This window comes from Leucoraja erinacea, chromosome 14 (genome assembly GCF_028641065.1).
Source record: "Leucoraja erinacea ecotype New England chromosome 14, Leri_hhj_1, whole genome shotgun sequence".
NCBI lineage: Eukaryota > Metazoa > Chordata > Chondrichthyes > Rajiformes > Rajidae > Leucoraja > Leucoraja erinaceus.
This window is the reverse complement of record NC_073390.1, coordinates 2,824,213-2,836,398: the sequence shown is the minus strand read 5'-3', so window position 1 is coordinate 2,836,398 and position 12,186 is coordinate 2,824,213. Positions and strand designations below refer to the sequence as shown.

The window sequence follows — 12,186 nt, the reverse complement described above, 5'->3', positions numbered from 1 at the left end:
GCAAAAAGCAAGGGGATATCTTCCAGCCTGCCCAACATTTCAATATCATCCTAGCTGAACCTATTATTCAACAATTTTCCTGCTCTCTCCCCAAGCTGTTTAATATCTAGAAACCCATACATCTCCTCAAATGTATTCAATGACTTGGCCTCCACAGCCTTGTAGTAAGGAATTCCACAGGTCCACTGTCCTGGGTGAAGACATCTCTGCTGTTGTAAATGTCACTCCATGTTCTTACACTGACTTTCCCCCTCACCACTATGTTCTAGATACTTAAAGCTTGGAAAAGCATCCTCCCTGCAGCCAGCTTGTCAAAGGTGTGTGCCTTTCAATGAGGGCTCTTATTGATCTAAACTATAATGAATGCAGGCCTAGTCTAACCTTGTCTCTCCTTGTCTCATAATCCTGTCATTCGGGAAACGGTCCTTTGAACTCTATGGCAAGTTTGAGGAAAGACATGGGGAATTCCTGAAGAACAATGAGCAGGCATCTTACCCCCTCCTTGTAGACAGGTTTTCTTCACTTTCAGCTGTTACTTGGATGGGACTGGATCCCCCCTGACTGGCTTCAAGCATCACTTCAATCTAAAATGAAGGGAGTGGGAAGACATAAAGCAGCTGCATCTGTGACTTGTGTGCAAAGACTTTCAATGCAGTAATACCAAACAAATGTCTTGTCATAAAGTTCGATTAATGTCATGCTGTTCTTGAAATTAAAGTAGAAAACTGCCTAAGATCAGGATACAGATCCTCATGCCAGATCATTTTTTTTACACATTCATCAAAGTTGTTCATTTTTATTTAGTTTAGAGATATAGCGTGGAAACACTTCCTTTGGCCCACCGAGTCCGAGCTCTACCAGCTAAGTCACAGCGGCAAAGACTAGGTTCAATCCTGACCTCGAATGCTGTCTGTGTGGAGTTTGCACATTCTTCCTGTGACATTGTAGGTTTCCTCCAGGTACGCCGGTTTTCTCCCACTTCTCAAAAGACGTGCAGGTTTGTAGATTAATTAGCCATTGTAAATTGACCTCGGTGTGCAGGCAGTAGATGTGAAAGTGGGATAACATGGAACTAGTGTGAACGGGTGATCAATGGGCGGTGTGGATTCAGTGCGCCTATTTTCATGCTGCTGATTCTTTCAATCAATTCAAACCGCACCAGATGTTTTTCAAGTGTTCTGAATGGTGATGATTATGTACCATTACAGTCATATAGAATCATACACCATGGAGAGATAAGACCCTTCAGCCCTATGTGGCCATGCTGACAAGAGTACCCCATCTGCACTAGTTCCACATACCTGCATTTGGCCCATATCCCTCAAGACCTTTCCTATCCACATACCTGCCCAAATGCCTTGAAAAGCTATGATTTCTCCCTCAACTACCTCATCCGGCAGCTAATTCCATGTACCCACCACTCTTTGTGTTTAAAACAAAACAAACATTTGCTCTCAGATTTCTATTAAATGTTTCCCTCTTAACAAACCTATGTCCTTTGCTACTTGATTCCCCTACTCTGGGTAAAATATAACAGTCCCCCTCACAATCTTATACACCTCTATAAGATTACATCGTCCTCCTATGTTCCAAGGAACATAGTCCTAGCCTGCCAATCTCTTCACATACCTCAGGCCTTCAAGTCCTGGCGACATCCTCAAATCTTCCCTGCACTCTTTCCAGTTTAATAACATCTTTTCCATATCGGTAACCAATACTGAACACAGTATTCCATCTGTAGCCTCACCAACATCATATACAACAGTAACATTGCTTCCCAACTTCTATAATCAATACCCCGACTGATGAACGCCAATGTGCTGAAAGCCTTCTTGACCTGTGCCGCCACTTTCCAGGAACTATGTCTCTGCACTCTGAGATCCCTCTGCCGTACAATACACCTTCTATTTATTGAGGGTCCTGCTGTGTTTTGATTTCTTAAAATGCAACGCCTAATATTTTTCTGCAGTAAACTCTATTAACCATTCCTCTGTCCACTTGCCCAACTGATCTAGATCCTGCTGTAACCATTGATGACAGTTTTTGCTTTCTACAATGCTAGCCACTTTAGTGTCATCTGCAAACTTACTAATCATGTCTTGTCTAAATAGTTGATATAGATGACAAACAGCAATGGGCCCAGCACCGAACACTGAGGCACACCAGTAATCACAGGACTCCAGTCTGAAAAATAACCTCCCACCATCTCCTCCTGCTTCTTTCCATGAAGCCAATTCGCTGCCCAGTCAGCTATCTCTCCTTAGATCCCATGTGATCTAACTCTCCAGCGCAGCCGACCATTAGGAACCTTGTCAAATGTCTTGCTGACATCCGTGTCTATAGCATCCAAAGCTCTGCCTCATCAACCTTTTTGGTCATGTCTTCAAAAACCTCAATCAGATTTGTGAGATACGGTCATCCATGTACAAAACCTAATCGGGCCTTGTCTATCTAAATGCGTGTATATCTTATCACAAAATATTCTAGTAACTTTCCAACCACGGCTGTTAGACTCACCGGCCTATAGATCCTAGGCTATTCCTTGCAGCCCTTCTTAAATAGAAGCACAACATTTGCCACCCTGCAGTCTGTCGTACCTCACCTGTCATTAATGATACCTCATAAATCTGTGCCAGGACACCTGTAATTTCTTTAGCTTCCTACAATGTCCTTGGATAGATCTGATCAGGCCCAGGACATTTGTCTACCTTCATAAGCATTAGGATGTTCAGCACCTCTACCGTAATATTGACTGCCCTCGACATTTCCATTGACCGGTCGGTAACCCATGTCTTTCTGCATGGTAAAAACAAAGGAGAAATATTCATTGAGGATCTTGTCCATCTCCTGCAGTTCTACACTGAGATGATCGCTTTGATTCCTGAGGGACCCCATTCTCTCTCTAGTTACCATTTCCCCCTCCCGAGGTACACTTGATCCCAGCTGCCTATGTCTGACCTATGCCTCCTTATTCTTGAACCAGAGGTTTAATTTCTCCCATCATCCAAGCCTCCGTACGTCTAGCTGCCTTGCCCTTCACTCTAATAGGAACATGCAGGCCGCAGCTCTTGTCAGAACCACTTAAAAAAAAATCCCACTTTCCAGATGTTGTTTTCCCTGCAAACAACTGGCTCCAATCAACCCGATGAGTTCCCGATGTCTAATACCTTAAGTTGGCCTTGCCCCAATTTAGAATTTTAATTTGCAGGCCCGCCCTATCTCTATCCAGAACACATTTAGTTATACTCTTCACTCAAACGGCTGGGGAAAATGGCCAGAGACTTCATTTAGTCTGAAGAAGGGTCTCGACCCGAAACGTCGCCTATTTCCTTCTCTCCATAGATGCTGCCTCACCCGCTGAGTTTCTCCAGCATTTATGTCTACCTTTGATTTTCCAGCATCTGCAGTTCCTTCTTAAACATAGACTTCATTTACCTCTGCCTTGCAAAGAAGTGAGGGTAAGTTCTGATTTTTATTTTAATATCCTTTAACTCTGTTCATCTGCGGTGTAAAACTAAATGACGTCACAGAGCTAAAGGAACCAAATGAATAGCAAAGGCAATTGCTGCTAAATTAATGGTTCAAGATTAAAAGTTGGTGAGTTTAAGTAAAATATAATATTTAGTTAATTTTAGCACATCTTCTGGCATTTGAATGTATGCAAATTCATATTATAAGCAATAGACAAACTAGAGTTTGTTTACCTTTATGTTTCCTTTTGGTTTCTTCATATTTCTTTTCTTTGCTAATTCTGTCTCTGTTGGCAGCTTTGAATTGCTAATGTTATCTAAACTCCTTCTACTGGGAGCTGTGAAATGATTAAAAAAAAAACATAGTGTTGATGGTTAGTAAGTTGCATGTTGTACTTGTTCTGACCCAAACATAACCTATCCATGTTCTCCACATATGCTGCCTGAGCCGCTGAGTTATTTTAGCACTTTGTTTTGTGCAAGGATAGAAACAGAAAATAGGTGCAGGAGGAGGCCATTCGGCCCTTCGAGCCAGTACCGCCATTCATTGTGATCATGGCTGATTGTCCCCAATCAATAACCCATGCCTGCCTTCTCCCCCTATGCAGCTGCTTGTTCTTTATCTAATACATTGGCACATATAATAGGTGTAAAATTATCCATCATTAACACATTGGTATCGAAAGCCATTTCAAAAATTCTTAGAAAAAGTGGGAAAAATGTCAGGCTAAACTATGCTAATGCACTGCCTTATATTTGTCAAACAGTAGGCATTGGCGTTGAATCTCCTGCATTCGCAACCCCTTTCCTCAATGCTAATCTAAAGAATTAGCCTTTAAAAGATCAGTCTGCAATGCAACCAACTAATGGGTGGATGCTTGAGGTAGGAGGCAGAGGTCCTGTGGGTTCAGGGACAGCGTGGATTGTGCAGAGTGGTGTAGTAACTAGGGGAAGGAGATGTGTGGCAAAGGCCAGCCCACCTTAAAATAATTTGTGCAGTGATGCTTTCCACTCATCAGAACCAAAGTGAAAGCAAGTCATCCTTGACCATCACAAACTGCCGAAGCAACAAGCTACAGTGTGGACGACAGTAACGGAGTCCTCTCGGAGCTGAATGAATCGGTGTATTTTTCTGCAGAATGGTGCATGCAGGTGACAATTTCCTTGTACAAAGAATGCTCATCGTAGGGAACTGCCTGCATGGCAAAGAGTGCCTTTGTGCACTTTTGGGAGCCTTGCACTGCAGCTAATTGCTCGTTCCATTCTTAGTGCTTAACTTCATTGTTTTAGCTCTTTTTTGCCATGGAAGAATGACCAGCAGAGTTAACGTGCGAGGATCATTTGCCAAGGTTTCTGAGATTGAGGATGACTGGCTTTTGCTTCCGCACGATGTATTTGGTTGTGTTTGGTTGCTAGGCAAAACCTCCAGTAGCAACCAAATACAATGGCCTCCACTGCTCTCAAACTCTGTCATCTTTTCTCTAAAATCTTGGCTCAACATTCTCGCAACCCCTGCTAGTACACATCATGCGTGCCACTTTGCCACTCACTTGCTCTGCAGGAGTCGAAGAAAGCTCTACCAGCTAGGTAGAAATGTTTGGTTTTAACAATTAAATATTAGTAATTAAAGTGAGCGTCGACCATTTGGCATCTTGTGTGTCATTATTCAAGATGATGATGGGTGATCTTTTATCTTGCAATTATTTTCCTGCACAGCCCTTGATTTTCTTAATCATTAAACATCTTGTTAATCTTTGTCTTTATTCAGCAGCCCTCCGCAGCCATGATTCCAATGATTCATCACCCTCTGAAATTTCTCACCCCTGTCCTGAACGGTTGACCCTTTTTTTGAGTGTGTAGTCCTAGATATGGCTCCAACCAAGGAAACATTAACACTGCGTATACTGTACTTTGTCGAAATCCTTGATTATTTTGTATGTTTAATGAAATTACTCCTTTCTTCTAAATTCAAGACGACAAACCTAGTCCAGTAAATCTCTCTGCATATCACAAAATTACCATCCCATTAATCGATTTGATGCAGCTTTGCTGCTCTTGTGATTTTTTAAAAACTTTTTTTTCCATTCACAACAGGAAAATGCACTAAGCTGATGCCTCGCAAAAATGTAGGCATTTGGAGAAAGTGCTTGTGGGTTTATAAACACTTCACTCACAAGTCTGAAGAAGGGTCTCGACCCGAAACGTCACTAATTCCTTCTCTCCAGAGATGCTGCCTGTCCCGCTGAGTTACTCCAGCTTTTTGTGTCTATAAATAAGCATCTGCAGTTCCTTCTTAAGCACCTATTTCTGAAAAATCTATTTTGAATTTAGCTTACATTATTCCATCAGTGTTGACTTTGCCATAAAACTGCGCACGACAAGAGGATTTTTCCCATCGATGAAAAATAAAAAAGTTATTAATGTTTAAAAAATGTTGACATTTTCGCTGCCCCTGCTGGTGAGAGGGGGGAGGGACTATAAATCCCGGACGTGTTGTGCCTCAGTCTCTGCAAGATGGATGAAGTGAGAGTGTCATGTCTCTCTGAGCTGTGAATAACACTGAACACATGTGTACTCAACTGAGTGCCCTTAATGTGGTTTGAAAAAGAAAATGTGGTTGCTTTGAAATGCTGCACTGCAAATGGTTGTTGGTGGTGGTAACTGCTTTGAAATGCTGCACTGCAAATGGTTGTTGGTGGTGGTAACTGCACAACTTCCTGTTTGCACTGTATATTGATTTTAGATACAACGCTACCAATTACGGCTGTGATTTTTGGCCATCTTACTCAGTTTCCCTCCGCTCATCAGGTGTAGAGGATTCTTCCCATCAATGAAAAAATAAAAGTGTTTAAAAAAAAAAATGTTGAGAATCTCTCTCCTGTCAATCGTGTGGGGGGGGGATTATAAAACCCAGAAGTGTGGGTGTGGCTCAGTCTCTGCAAGATGGGGAGGGAGAGGTCACGGCAGTGAGCTGTGAATCAACTGAACACACTGAATTTCTAAAGAATTGAGTGTGGTGTTTATGTGTGTTTTTATGATTGTTTTATGGTTTCACCCTGCTTGAAATTGTATGAAGCTGCATTTAAATGTGGTGGCTTTGAGCCCTGCCCTGCATGAATTGGTATGAAACTGCACTTCAATTTGGTGGCCTTGCACTTGAAGTGGTATGAAACTGCACTTTAATTTGGTTGTCTTGCACCCTACTTGGAAGTGGTATGAAACTGCACTTGAATTTGGTGGCTATGCACCCTACTTGAAATGGCATTAAACAGCACTAGCATTTGGTGGCCTTGCACCATGCTTGAAGTGGCAGGAAACTGCACTTGAGTTTGGTGGCCCTGCGCTTGAAGTGGTCGGAAACTGCACTTGAATTCGGTGGCCTTGCATCCTGGTTGAAGTGATAAGAAACTGCACTTGAACTTGGTGGCCTTGCACCCTGCTTGAAATGGAATTTCAAGAAATAACCGTGAGTCAACTGCTCGCCCACCACTCGTGAGCTGCCAGCACATCAGGCTTGAGTGACTGAGCTGTCACCCCAAGAATCCATTTGGCCCACAATATCCATACTAGCCCTCTGGAAACCAGTCCCTTCAGTCCACCACACCCATACTAGCGCTCCAGAAAGCCCCCTCCCCCCCCCCCCCTCCCCACTGGCCACCAATATTGGAATTGGGGGGAGGTGGAATATTGTGTTGGGGGGACCAGCCCTCCCGTGTGAACATGGGAACCAACGAGTCCCACTTAGTCTAGTCTATTAGGAGTCCAACTCCGCCTAGTCTGCCAAGGAGCTGAGATACTGGCCTTCAAAGTGGGTCTCTAAAGTTGGCTTTAGGATCAGATCTGCTGGCTTTGGACAGGCCGGTGTTCCAGAGCCCTGGCCGCAGGGGGACAAATCCCACTCACCCATTGGCCGTGGAAGCCATCTAAGGAATGGATCAACCGGCTCCGGTCAGACCCAAACTCTGGAGCTACAACCGCAGGGCGCTAAATTCAACCCGCTCATCGGCCGTGGATGTCAGCTATGGGGACGGATCTGCTGGCTCAGGCTGGGCAGGTGTCTGAGAACTGCCCAAAGGGGGCAAAGCCCATTTGCCGCGGAAGTCCCGATGAGGTTGAGATTGGCCGCTTCACCCGGCCTAGGCACCATATTTTTGGGGAAACTTCCTGCGGGATTTCATCGCAGTGCGCTCTCAAAATTTAGTCCGGATTAAAGGAGGTGGAAATACAGGTCCACCAGTTGCCAGAGAATCGGTGGTGGACCTGTATTTAAAATTTAAAAAAAGAAACCTTAGAATGTGTGATCTCAACCATTTCAATTTCTATTTGAACCAGGAAATAACATTCTTAAGAATTTTCATAATAATTATGTAATGCCAGGTAAAATATTCCCTAAAACATTAACACGATAAAATTTCTGATGGATGTTCTTAATAGTTTAGAAAATTATGCTTTATCAAATATAGCTGTTTTGCCTGTAACTTCTCTCAACATGAAGATGAAATATTTTTTATGGTCACAGTAAATAATTATTTAGTTTAACCTGATAGTTGACCCACTTTGTCCTTGTACAACTTTGAACACCTGTTTTTACATAGTTCTAATTGTTTAAAGTTTAACGTCTGTAAATATGCTTTTATAAAGAGATGACATTCATTCCTCAATCTAATATTTCAGTTTGATTTATTATGATGGGTCTAACATTTTAGGGCATGGGTTAAAGATGAGAGAAAGTAAATGTAAAGAGGACCTATGGGGCAACCTTTTCAGAAGGTGGTGCATATCTGGAACTAGCTGCCAAAGCATGTGGCAGAGGTGGGTACTATTATATTTAAAAGGCGCTTGGACAGGCTCGTAGATAAGAAAGGTTGGAGGGATATGGGCCAGACCCAGTCAAGTGCGACTCGTTCGACTGGATGACGTGATACAATACGATAGAACTTTATTTATCCCAGGAGGGAATTTGACCTCCCAACAGTCATAAAACACAAGATAGATGAAATGAAAGTGACGAGTTGAAAGGATTGACTCCAGATCAGAAGGCTGCGTGTTCAGATCACGTCGGGGTCACCAATTGTGGCGGGGACTGGCAGGAGTCCAGCCAAAATTTAGTCGGACACAAGTTGTATGCTCAAGACCTGTTTATTATTCTGCATACAACTCCCTACCCCTCATGTGACACGGGCCGTTGCCCGGCCTTAAATAACTCGGATACCGACACCGTGAATCGCTCCTCCCCGACCAAGACGCCACCCTCTAGAGCCGATGATTCGTCGTGACCTTGGGTTGCTATCAGGTGCCGCCACATGGGATGTGAAAATATTGGGGAGGGGAAAGTGGAGTCCGTCTACCCCACGACATAAGGGGCAGGAGTTGTACAGTTTGATAGCCACAGGGAAGAAGGATCTCCTGTGGCGTTCTGTGTTGCATCTTGGTGGAACCAGTCTTTTGCTGAAGGTGCTCCTCGGGTTGACCAGTGTGTCATGGAGGGGGTGAGCTGTATTTGTCCAAGATGCTCTGCAGTTTGAGGAGCATCCTCCCCTCCAAGATTACCTCCTTAATGAGTTGGGAGGAAGGATCTGTATTAATCTGACTCTAATATTAACATCTCAGTACTCAAAAATAACTAAGTTATGGAATATTGATCATACAACTTAGGTGGTTATAGGTGCTACTATAATATTCACAGTAAGGGTGCAGTAAGGATCTAATGGTTGATCTCAATGGCATTGCAATATAACTAAGATAATTCAAGATAAAATCAAGATAAAAATGCAAAATGCTGTGATCACACGGCACATTAGGCTGTTTCTGCGGAATGAGAAACAGTTAACATTTCTGGACAAGGAGATTTAAAAAAAAAAAAGATAATCACAAAAAGCTGGAATAACTCAGTGGGACAGGCAGCATCCCTGGAGAGAAGGAATGGGTGACGTTTCGGGTCGAGACCCTTCTTCAGACGAGTTAGTCAAAGTTAGTGTTAAACTGTGGGGAAGGTGGAGGCAGGCAGTCTACATGCATGCCCCTGGTTAGCAAAGTGTTGTCCATAAGTCAGAAAATACAGAACAATAATTTGATATGGGAGCCATACTTCCACAAAGCACGATTGAATGGCATCAAAAGTATAGGACTGATATAAAGAATAGTTACTAAAAGTGTGGAGAGATGAAGCTATTTTCCACCTTCACTGAAACGTGCGGACTGTATGTACATGTGGCAGACATTTGAATTGTAATATTGTGGCAGCATTTGCGTATGAAGGAATGTTCACAAGCTCAGTTAATAACCCAGGGTGGCCTGAATAGAATGATGGAATCTCTCGGAGAGGCTGATGCCAGTTGCCTTGGAGAATCAGCTGTAAATTAAGTGACCTGGTTGTGGATTCATGGGGACAGTTACGGAGGGAGAATCATGATCCTGCTGAACGTCCTGATGTGTATGAAGGTAGACAAATCTCTGGAAGTTTAAATCACTTGGGTATCAAGGAGAGAGAGAGAGAGAGAGATAGCTGAATGCATTGAAAATTGGCTTCATGGAAGGAAGCAGAGGGTGATGGTGGAAGGTTGCTTCTCAGACTAGAGGCCTGTGATTTGTGGTGTGCCACAGGGGTCATGCTGGGCCCGTTACTGTTTGTTACCTACATCAATGATTTGGATGAGAACGTACAGGGCAAGATTAGCAAGTTTGCTGATGACACTAAAGTGGGTGGTATTGTCGATAATGAAGATGGCTGTCAAAAATTGTAGCAGGATCCTGCCTCAGTAAAGATGGTTGTGAAAGGTTGCAGCAGGATCTGGATCGATTGGCCAGGTGGGCGGAGGAATGGTTGATGGAATTTAATACAGAGAGGTGTGAGGTGTTGCATTTTGGGATGTCGAACAAGGGCAGGACCTACACAGTAAATGGTAGGCCTCTGGGTAGTGTTGTAGAGCAGAGGGATCTAGGAGTATAGGTTCATGGTTCCTTGAGGATCAAGTCGCACGTAGATAAGGTGGTCAAAAAGGATTTGGCACATTGGCCTTCATCAGTCAGAGATTTGATTGTGGAAACTGGGAGGTCATGTTGCAGTTGTATAAGACGTTGGTGAGACCACATTTAGAATATAGTGTTCAGTTCTGGGCTCCATGTTATAGGAAAGATATTGTCAAGCTGGAAATGGTTCAGAAAAGATTTATGAAGATGTTGCCAGGACAACAGGGTGAGAGCTATAGGGAGAGGTTGAGTAGGCTGGGTCTCCATGGGGCGCAGGAGGATGAGGGGTGATCTTGGAGGTGTATAAAATCATGAGAGGAATAGATCGGTTAGATACAGTACACAGCATCTCATGCCCAGAGTAAGGAAATCGAGGACCAGATGACATGGGTTCAAGGTGAAGGGGAAAAGATTTAATAGGAATCTAAGGGGTAACTTTTTCACACAAAAGGAGGTGGATGTATGGAACAAGCTGCCAGAGGAGGTAGTTGAGGCTGGGACTATCCCATCGTTTAAGAAACAGACAGGTACATGGATAGGACAGGTTTGGAGGGATATGGACCAAGCGCAGGCAAGTGGGACTAGTGTAGCTGGGACATTGTTGGCCGGTGTGAGCAAGTTGGGCCGAAGGGCCTGTTTCCACACTGTATCACTCTAGGACTCTTTGAATCTATGATCCTGATTGGTCCAACAGATTGGCTGAGGAATGGTTGATGGAATTTAATACAGATGTGTGGGGTGTTGCATTTTGGGCAATCTAACATGGGCAGAACCTACACAGTGAATAGTAGGCCTCTGGGGAGTGTTGTAGAGCAGAGGGATCTAGGAGTACAGGTGTATAGCTCCTTGAATGTGGTATCACAGGTGGATAGGTTGGTCAGAAATGCATTCGCACATTGGCCGACATCAGTCAGAATACTGAGTGCAGAAGTTGGGAGTTCATATTACAGTTGTGTAAAACATTGGCAAGGCCACGTTTAGAAGATTGTGTTCAGTGGTGGTCACCATGTTGTCAAGCTAGAAAGGGTGCAGAGATGATTTACGAGAACGTTGCCAGGCCAATAGCCTGAGCTGTGGGGAGACATTGAGCAGACTAGGAATTTAATCCTTGGAGTGTGGGTGGATGAGGGGTGATCTTAGACTGTACAAGATCACGAGGGGAGTGAGGAATAGAGAGGGTTAATGCACAGTCTTTTGCCCAGAGTAGGGAAATTGAGAACCAGAAGACATAGGTATAAGGTGAGGGGGGAGGGGATTTAATAGGAACCTGAGAGGGAGCTTTTTTTTTAACACATAGGGTTGTATGTTAATGGAGTGAGCTGCTGATGGAAGTAGTTAAGATGGGTACTATCATAACGTTTAAAAGACATTTGGGCCGGTACAGAGATAGAATAGGTTTAGAGGGTTATGAGCCAAGCGAGGCCAATGTAGATGGGGCATGTTGGGCTGCGTGGGCAATTTGGGCCAAAAGGACTATTTCCCTGCTCAATGACTCTAGAAAAGCTATAGAATTAGTATAGTTAGAGTGAGAACACAAACAATGTAAGAGTTATGAAATGCTGGCATGCAGAACATTGCCAGCAGGTTGGGCTACACCTACAGAGAGGGAAAGGCTCAACCACTATGACAGATGGATGACCCGTTCCTTTCTGGTGTAAACAGAGAAAGCAAGTTATCTAAATTTGTACAATTTTATAGGGAGTTCAGAATGCTACCAGATGGGAGATGAGAAGCTGTTCTTCAAACT

General features: G+C 43.7%; 1 protein-coding gene across 3 annotated transcripts in view; it reads right to left on the bottom strand.

The window, feature by feature from the left end:
* Window positions 1–12,186, bottom strand: part of mcf2l2 (MCF.2 cell line derived transforming sequence-like 2) — a 369,326-nt gene that overhangs the window by 148,863 nt on the left and 208,277 nt on the right. For all 3 annotated transcript variants that reach the window (XM_055645379.1, XM_055645377.1, XM_055645378.1), the window contains exons 14-15: window positions 3,705–3,808; window positions 496–584 (exon numbers count right to left, since the gene is read on the bottom strand). In XM_055645379.1, the coding sequence (XP_055501354.1) occupies window positions 496–584; window positions 3,705–3,808 (193 nt within the window). The remainder of the gene's footprint in view (window positions 1–495; window positions 585–3,704; window positions 3,809–12,186) is intronic.